This window comes from Sylvia atricapilla, chromosome 5 (genome assembly GCF_009819655.1).
Source record: "Sylvia atricapilla isolate bSylAtr1 chromosome 5, bSylAtr1.pri, whole genome shotgun sequence".
In the NCBI taxonomy this organism is placed as follows: Eukaryota; Metazoa; Chordata; class Aves; order Passeriformes; family Sylviidae; genus Sylvia; species Sylvia atricapilla.
The window spans coordinates 70,948,005-70,957,710 of NC_089144.1; the positions used below are offsets into that span (position 1 = coordinate 70,948,005).

General features: G+C 49.3%; 1 protein-coding gene across 1 annotated transcript; it reads right to left on the bottom strand.

The window, feature by feature from the left end:
- Nucleotides 1-1,944: 1,944 nt before the first annotated feature.
- TOB2 (transducer of ERBB2, 2) lies at nucleotides 1,945-9,343 on the bottom strand. The gene is made up of 2 exons (XM_066320110.1): nucleotides 8,793-9,343; nucleotides 1,945-6,420 (listed from the first exon to the last, which is right to left on the bottom strand). The coding sequence occupies exon 2, from the start codon at nucleotides 6,335-6,337 to the stop codon at nucleotides 5,315-5,317; it is 1,023 nt and encodes a 340-aa protein (XP_066176207.1). The 5' UTR covers nucleotides 6,338-6,420; nucleotides 8,793-9,343; the 3' UTR covers nucleotides 1,945-5,314.
- Between the last annotated feature and the right edge of the window lie 363 nt (nucleotides 9,344-9,706).

The window sequence follows — 9,706 nt, forward strand, 5'->3', positions numbered from 1 at the left end:
CTACTTTGCTGGACCTGTATTTTAAACACAGTCCAGAGAATGACTTTTCATACTTGCATAAGGCCTTCCCCCATGAACCAGCCCCTTCCTACTCCCCAGACAGCCCAATTCGAGTCAGACACTGCTGCTGTCACAGACTGAAAACCCCAAGGCTGAGGTGGGGCATTTTCTACCCGAGCTGCCTCCTCCTTTCAGGCCAGCCTTCTCTGTGACTCAAGTTGCAAGTTTCCTTCTTAGTAGCGGAGTCCCCTATGACGAGTGTCTAAACAACACCCCCACGCCCCTCGCTGCCGAGGTTTCAGGAGACAAGTCCCGTCTTGCTGCCATGCCTTGCTGGAGCAAGCTGCTCTGGTACCGACTCGGTCACTGTCCAAACATCCGGCAAACACTCCCACACCCAGGCACTACTCCACGCTGGCCCAACACAGCGCTTCAGCAGCTTCCCTCTGAAGGCTGATGGAAGGGAGGGCCTTCCCCCTGCTACGTGGGGTTCAGCTACCTACACTCTTCCTACTCCCTGAGACAGCACAGTGACAAATACCTCGGGAGGAACAAGGCTATACTAAACCTCTTCTCTAATCCCTGCCCAGGCTGTGCAGCTATCAGCTGTAAACCAACTCCATTCCCTACCTGTGCCCAAAAAGGGAAAGGCTCTATGCCCCTCTGCATCATAGCTGAGCAAATGCAGGGCAAGGTTCAGGAAGGCACATAGTCACCCTCGATTTTCCATTTCCAAAAACATGTCTAAGGGCAAGCATTTAGTGTGTGCTTTAGATAAATTATTACAAGAGGTTTGAGACACAAAGGGGAAAAAATAGTTTTGTTGCCTATTGGAGCGTGACAGTCACGCGGCACACAGCAGGCATGAGCAGCAGCCCAGCTCCTGGGGCTCGCAAAACCAAGGGCACAGCGAGCTCTCCCAGGAAGAAATTTAGGCTAGAGGGTCTGAGGGGGCACGGGTAAGGATGCTAGTGGGAGTCAGCTCCATTTCCTTGTTTGTTTTCCTCAAGGACTTTCAGAGCAGCTCCCTTCAACAGCTTTTTAAGGAGGCAGCATGGGGAACTTGAGGCACCCCTCAAGCAGGAGGCAGCAGGAGTGTGGTGGGACCAGGGAAGCTGGATCAGAGTCAGCAGCACACGTGCAACCTGATAAGCATTTCAGCACCTTCCTCAACCATCTTGTCTCCTTTTGCTAAAAAGGAGATGCTCTCTTGAACAGAAATTCCGTTTGAAACTAAGCAGCGAGAATTTACAAAGAAAGAGAAACAAAACCAGAGCACTATCATTGCTGCATGTTCTCATATCCAGCCCCAAGCCCACCCCACTATGGCAAGTCACCTCGGATGAACATGCACAGCAGGGAGCACAGAGCCTGCACATGTACCTTAATGTTCCCTTTGCTCAGCAAGTACCCCAGCCAGCCCAGGATAAACACAAACTAATTTGTGCAGAGGGGAAAGAAATAACCCCCAAATCAGCATCTCTGTGCAGGAAACATTGCCATAGGGAACTTTACTCCATGTAGTGACATAACCCAGCCTCATAGGTGATGGTCCTGCTGAGCTGCCACACAATTTGGGTATTTTAGGAACTCTGCTGCTTGACTGAAGGCTCTCAAAGCACCACACACCAAAGGATCCCTCCTCTCCTCCCCCTGCTCCAGGGAACTGGATCATGGCAGGACCAGGGATGGCCAGGCACATCGCCACTTTTTCCTTTGCACTGCTATTCTTGGGAGCAGGAGAGGTCACTGAGACAGCTGTCCTGGCCATGTTGCACAATCCTGGGCATCAGTGATCTTTTCATAATGTTGTGAAACCATGACCTTGCCTGCAAGGTTGACATTGAGCACCAGTTCATCCAAAGACAGCTGAATCCCTCCTTACCCAAAACCAGGCACACCCGAGGTGTTGTCGCTGCACTGAGCACATACCACACAACAAACGGTTATTATATCATGCTTTTAATACAAACTTAAAAAAATCTGGAACAATAGAAACTGTACAGATTTGATCAACCTTTTTGTGGTTTTTTTTTTGTTTCTTTTTAACTAAATCTCTAGACACACCAATATCCCATTCCAAAATATTGCACAACATTCTGAATACAAAACTCTGATTGTATTCCTCCTTCGCTAAAGAAAAAAATAAAAGGAAAAAAAAAAAAAAGAAGAAGACAGCAACCCCCTGGTTCGCCCTCTCAGTAGTCCCCATTTCCAAAAAAGCCCCAAGCAGAGCACACACAGAAACCCTCCACTTGGAGACACACACTCTTGTGTCCTCTTTCACTCCTCTCCCACAAAGCAACTGTCAATTCACTCCTTGGAGAGGGGCAGGAGGAAAGGGAGGCTGAGTGGGGAGAAAGGAATCTTCACCACTTCTTTTTTTTTTTAAAGTTTTTTCCTGAAAAAATATTTTTTCTCTCCTCTTTTTAAGAAAAAATCTTGAAAAGAAAAAAATTACATTTTTTACGTTAGAAATATACATATATTATATATACCTCTTACATTTTACAAATGTAGCAAATTATCCAATACAAACAGACAACAAAAAGAACATAAACCCATAAAAAATAAAAGTAAAAAAACCCAACAACAACAACAACAACAAAAAAAACAAACCCCAACTCTCTTCTCTTCCTAAGAAACCAGGTAAATTAGTGCAGGTTTTTAAAAAATAAAATTGAAGCTGAACGTCTACATCCAAGACTAGAAAAGACTTGAAAAGGCCATTAGCTTCCATTGCTGCCTGATGCTGGAGGAACATTTCTGAAGCACACAGTTTTCCTTGTAAGATGCAAAGAGGTTGGTCCCTCTTCTTTTCCTCCTTCCACTCACACCACTATTTTTAAAGCAGGTATAATACATGTAGCAGGGCTAAGCAGCATCAAAGCTTCACTCACACAAGCAGCTGGACAGGGGACATCCCCACTTTTTCCCTCCCTCTCTGTGCTGGAGGAGAGCACACTGTCTCATGGCAGCAGCTCGCGGGTAGCTTTGCCAGATGTGAGGACAGTGGGGGGCAACTGGGCCAGGTCCTGCCATCAGGGGCTGAGCACCCCTAAGAGTCCAGTGCAGCATGTGGGGTGGCATCCAGCAGCACCCTGTTGGGGAGAAGGACTCCAATGGCAGTGGTAGCATCCATTAAAAGCAGTGGGTTCAAAGGAAATAAAAAAGGAAATGCAACAGCTGGGCCATTCCTCATCAATTTGTCCTAGTCTGGAAACCTGCAGGGTTGAGGTTGTGGCTTATCAGCTTTGGGGAAACTGGCTGGGCTTTGCTCTCCTCACCCACTTGCTGCATTGGTCATAGCCCAAGAACGAGCAGCCTGCTTGGGAACCTATGCTGGGCACAACGTCAGTATCACGTGCTCCATCACCCATCAAGGGGAAGGGTGCACTGGAAACTCTCCTCGGAGAGCTCTGGGCAGAGACAGTCTCCCTCTGGGACAGCCCATTACCTTCTGCAAATGCTCACTGGCAACACAACTACAAAAGCAGCTGGAGTGCCTCCATCTCAGGGAAAGGAGCAGGAAAAGCACACGGTCAAGCTCATCTCACCTGAAACAGATTCCTTGTAAGAGCACATTGGTTCCACAAGTGCAGGAGGAGTGGATTTCAGACTGTGCTCCAAGAAGCATCATTAAAAGAAAATCAAACCTCACGTTTGAGAAGCAGCAAAAGCTTATTTTTCATTTAAACTGAGAACCTGAAAGACTGGAGTTTCATCGTCTCCATCTCTCTCCTTTTTGCACACTTCCATGCTCACACAGCAGTTTCCAAAGAGACCTCCCTTCCCACCTAAAAAGCCTCCAGCCTTCCTGGGCATGAAGCAGCCCTCCTTTGGCTTTCTGTGAAGGTGGTTTTTGGAGTCCTCAACACAGAAGGGATCAAGCTGAACAGCCACTACTGCCTGACTGCAGCACATCATCCTGGAGAAAGCTGCAGAGTCCCAGATCTCATCCCTGCTGTGAAGAGGAACCATACATTCACAGGCTGAGATGACCACTTGCTTTCGGAGAGCCCATCCCAGCTCTGCCCTAAGCTTGCTGCTGTCCATGCTGATGCAATCTGGCTGGAATGAGAAATTCATGATAGGTGCTTTCTTTTCTCACTGCATCAGCCACCTCCTCATGCTTCTCCAGAAAGGCAAGGGAAGGGATTTAGTCAGGTGTGTACCTGGCTGAAAGCATGAACTCTTATGCTACCACTCAAGACAGCAGCTTCAACATCACTTATCTTCCTGAAAATCTGTGCTGCCTCACTAACTAAAAAGGAAGGAATTTCCTCTCTGAGACAAGATGAATTCACAGCAGATAATGAGAACTCTGACCTCAGAGGCCACCCCAAGTGCATGCTGGCCCCTGCTGCTGGGGAGAACATCTGGGAAGTGGGGGCAGGATCCAAGCAGGGTCCAGCTGGTTCTGTGCCACCTTCCCCAAGCCACAGAGAGAGGCAGGTGGTGTTTCTACACCACAGAGGCTTGTCATGTAGACTGGGCAGCCCTGAGAGAGCATAAAAAGGCCCTCTTGCTCAGGTACAAAAAGGTCCAATAACCAGAGCCACTAAGCTCAAAGCACTGTCCCCCTGTAGCCACAGCTGAAGTGCAGATGAGGAAGGGAGCAGGAAGAAGCCGTTTCACAGTAATGCTCTGCCCTGACTGTGACGTGCTGGGAGATGGTCAAGGAGAAGGGTCAGTGCTTTTCAGCACACAGACAGAACAGCTGATGCCAGCTTGGGCTGGAGCCACAACAGCACAATGGTCTGCATCTGTGGGCACAGGGGATGTTCTCCATCTACATGCAGAGCTGTAACAGAAAAAGCAAGCTCACCCACCCATTCTGGCTAGCACATGACAGGAGTGTGTGTCCCCACCAACACTGACTCTTCTTGTCCCTTCTCCAGCACAGCAGTATGAAAATGACATCCCTACACCCAGGTGGAAGGACCCTGTGTCCAGTGTGGGGCAGGGAGTGGTGCAGGCAATCAGGAGCACTGTGACCTACAGTTGCACCAGTCCTGGGCTGGGGTGGGAGAAGGCGGAACACAAACCAAAAAAAGAGCCCAAGACCCGTTTCAAGGAGTAAAAAAGTGAGTAGGAAAAAAAGCACAGGTACTGAGTTAAAAAACAATTCAGTGCTTCAGGAGTGCTACCAGCACAACGCAACAACACTGAGCTCTCTCTTTTCCCAAGAACCTATATTTGTAAGGTTTTAATATTTTCTGTATATTTCTATTTTTCTTTTCTCTCCCTCTTGCTTGTTTTTTTTGTTTCCCCCCTCCCACCCTGCCCCAAAATACTCTCCCTTCCTTTATATTCAGTTGGCCAGGACAACAGGCTGGAACGACTGGCTAGGATACTGCATGGCATTCAGGTTGTAGCTGAGTCCTTCCACAAAGGGAGACTTCTCCAAAAACAGGCTATTGGTGCTGCCACTGAAGACCTGAGCCATATCAAAGGTACCACCTGTGCTGGTGTTGAACTGTGATGCTGGCGGGATGCTGCTGGCCTGGCTCTCACTGGCAACACCATCAAAGAAGAGACTGCTGGCTCCTGGCGAGGCACCACTGTAAATGAACTCCTTGGCATTGGGGGAGAGCTGTGACTGTGGGGCTTGGTTCCCAGCACTCCCGACGAAGTTCAGAGCGTGCATAGACAGGGAGAGGCCCTTGTGCTTCAGCAGGTTGGTGGTGGGAGATCTGACCATTCTTGGCTGCTGCACAGCCCCTGCTCCACTACCCCCTCCTCCAGCTCCTCCACCCTTCTTCATCTTGGTTGAGCCAAACTTGGTGGCAGCAAAGGTGGCAGTGGTGAAAGTGATGGGCTGTGCAGAGCGAGGGATGAAGGTGGGGCTGGGTGACTGGCCAAAGGAGGGGGATGGAGAGTTGGACAGCGAGTTGTCCTGGCTGCCGATAGGGACAAATACCTGGGCATCGGGGTTGAAGCTGCTCTTGATTTCTTTGTCCAGCTCTGGTGCACTGCAGCCCTCACTGTCATCTAGGTAGAGAACCTTAACAGAGCCCTTCTCACCGATCTGGTAGGAAACCTCAAAAGGATCAATCCAGACACTCAGCTCTTCTGGCACATTGGCACGCACATCCTCCACAGCCAGCCCGCTCCGTTTTGCTGCCAGCTCCACCACTGGATCCACCGTCTCCCCTATATGAACACAGCGATAGCCAGATCCCTTCAGAGGCTTCTCTGGGTACCAATGACCCTCATACTTCTTCTTCAGCAGGCGCTCTAGCTCCTCACCAAACAGGTCGGCCCGCCTCCGAGGAAGCTTGTTGTACAGGTATGAGATGATGAAGTTAAGAGCAACTTTGATCTCCAGATGCATACTCTCTTCCCAGCAAGCCAGTCAGGGCAGTGTATTAAAAGTGACAAAAAAGGAACATAGACAAGTTTTGACTCCAAACAGACCTAGGGAAAGACAGAAAAGGATGGATGAAGACTAGAGAAGACAACAATTCTCCACCTGTTGAGATAAACAACTGTGCCTTTTCATGAACAAACAGAATGAACCGTTTACACAAATACTAACAAGAAGTAATACTCTCTAGGAGAGTCACCACAAATCTACCGGTCCTCAAAACAGAGGGATGCTGATGGGGAGAACTCTCCCTGCTCCTCTGTCAGAAGACATAAGGGTGTAGCCAGTACCGGCACACAAATACGTACATCACACCCGTCTTGCTACCAGGCAGGTAAACCAGCAGGCCGCTGTCTGCTCTGGCAGAGCTCTATCAGCACATCTAACACTCCTCTCCTGCCCTGGCACTTGGCTGCTTCCAGCATGGCTCACCTGCCCCGGCCTCTCCAGAGCCCAAGTGCGGCACCTGAACAGCCTCGTGACTCGCTCAGCAGCTTTGTGCAGAGACCTGCCCACGCGCAGGGCCAGCCTCTCCTCCGGGAGGTCAGGGAGCTGTGCTGAGTGCCACATGCTGCTGGCACAAGCACAGAAGGGACAAGAAGGAGTGAGGGAGGGTGCCAGAGAACCAGCTGCCAGTCCATGTTTACTATCCCCTCGACCGGTGGGCCCATATCTTATTAAGTGAGCCCACCTGAGACTCTGCTTAGCTACAAGCAAAAAACCTCAGTTTAAGTCTCCTGAGGGAAGAGAGTGGGACATTAAATGTGCATAGGATCACAAAATAAACACATGCCAACAGCCTTCCAATACAGTTCATGTTACTTATCCCTGCACAGAGGGAAGATGAGCTCTGCCAGGATCAGGTACCTACTTAATAAAAACTGAAATTGCCTGCCAAAGATTGAAATAATCCTTCCTCCTCTCTCTCTGCCTTGTGAAGAAGTCTCTGAAATGCAGAGAACCCACAAAAGCACAATGCAAAACCACAACACTCAACCCGCCCATTATACACAGATTCGCAATAACTGTTTGTCTGGGTACAAAAAAAACCTCCAAACCAGGTATGTTAGCACTACAGCTCCGTCACTCATCAAAAGAAGATGACCACAGATATTTTAAGAGGAAGTACACTTCCAGTAGCCTCCACACCTCTCCAGGGGAAAGAAGAATATCCAGTTTTTAATTGGCAGCTTAGTCAGAGGCTGATCTGTTTCCAGCTGCCCTCACCTTGCTCAAAGAGACACACTGTGTTCAACCATTTTCCTAAAATGGGCTTTAGGGATATTCTTGCACAGCACTCAAGCCTATGTTTATGATGTGTGACAATTATTTGGGGGTGGGGATAGAGTGCAAACATACATCGTCAGCACTCCCCTGTAAAATCCCAGCAGCACAACCAGGTATCCATGCTGGCCTAGGTCAGGAGGAATTAAAAACTGACCAGACTTGTTTGCTTAATCTAGTTTAGTGGACAGGATGGATCAAATAATTTTTAAGATGCCCTCAAATATTTTGAAGCTTTACTGCAAATAAGGGATGCAGATTCTACGCTTTTTCTGTACTACTCCATGTTCACAGGCTTAGCTTTAGGAAGGTGGTAACCAGAAACACATCTCACACCTGAGATCGGCCAACAAGGAGGCCAGTTCTGGAAGGAACCCCCTTTGGAGTTGACTCAGCAACATAAAAACACACGAGAACAAAGGAGTGGAAAAGAAGTCTTGCCTTTAAAACTTGCTTTAAGGAGTTACTGCAATGTAACAAATTTTGGTAGGTCACTTCAACCTGACCAAGTTCAAGGAAGAATTGATAAACACCAATGAAATAAGCAGCCACAGTTTTTCTAAGAACAGTTAAGAAGAAGCCATTTTCAGAAGGCAAAAATCTTGGCACAGAGACAGAGCCTTCTCCACAGAAATTAAGTATGAAGCAAACCCCTAAAGAGCACACCTAAACCCTAACAAGAGCTTGTACAGACTATACTACCTCAAGGGAGGATTACATAGAGCTCTCTAACTTCTTCGGCTTTGAGACACTCAAAAGAGAAGAGGACACCTTGGGATCCCAGCAAATTAAACAGGAAGAGAATGGCCAGTTTCTAAGTATTTTATCTTGCGATAAATCTACTCCAGATCCAAAACCTATTAAGAAAGCAGATATTAAAGAGTGGGAAAGGAACAGGGGTCAAAATTTGTTAACATCCTAACTGCTATACAACTGTCTCAATATACACTGAGGACCCCAATTCCTCATCAACTTTTTGCAGAAAGCAGTGAGGAGGTACAATTATACATTATCTCCTTTTTTTTCTTTTCTCCTGTTTTCCTAAGAAGAGGATACTCTCTACCTTGTTTATGAAACAGGTAAGTTAGTCAGCCTAATAGCACCAACAGCTGCCAAGGTAATGGCATACAATTGATACCTGCTGAAGGCACAAAAAAAGTCACTGGCTCCTCAGGTCGTTGACATGGCAAGATGTGCTCCTGTAGGATCCCCTCAATCTTTTTCTACTGCACTGAAATATGATAAAATAATTTTTAAAAGACATTTTTTAAAACCCCGAAACCCACCGAAATACAGCTGAAGCAGCATGGCTCTGAGAGAAGAAACTACTGAATATCAATTTTAAGAGATATTCCGAGTGGTCTTCCATAAACGCCAGTATTTTCAAAGTAAAGGCTTTCTGTACATGGGCAGAGCATCGAGGTGCTGGCAGGGAACAAAGAGCTGTTTCTCCGCTCTGCGGAGGGAAGGCAGGAGTCCCCTCAGACTCCCCGTCTATCGGTATGCTGAAGGGGAGAGGCCAGACCATCACTTGCAACAGAGAAGAGCTAACATGGGAACGACTCCCTCTTCTCCTGGCTACACCAACACGGCGGGTGACCTTGCGGGTATCCCTTTACGAGCTCCCGAAGGAAGCCCGGCCCTGGGAACGGGTCGGCCGCCCGGGACTTAAACAGACGGCGGCCTGCGGTCCTACAGCCGGACACACCCGTCTGGAACGAGAGCGCCCTTCCCAGCACCCCGCCAAGGGCGGTGGAGAGGCTCCCCCGCACCAGACGAAGGGCCCCGCGGGGACGAGCCCCGCCGCCTTCCCCATCCCCGGCGGCGCGGCCGTCCCCGGCACGCCGGGAGCTGTAGTCCCCGCTCCCCCTCCCCGCCCCGCGACCTACTTCTCCCCGGACTGCGGCTCCCGGCGTGCCCCGCGCCCGGCCCGGCTCGTCCCGGCCCCCGCCGGGGCAGGGCACAAAATTTTCCACGGCACATGCGCGCTGCGGCCCGCCCGCCCTTTCCGACGCTGCCCACGGCCGGGAACACGCCCCGCGGCCCGGGACC

What these genes read in the sequence shown, in the direction of transcription:
- TOB2 (XM_066320110.1), bottom strand. Translation starts at nt 6,337, where the DNA reads ATGCATCTGGAGATCAAAGTTGCTCTTAACTTCATCATCTCATACCTG.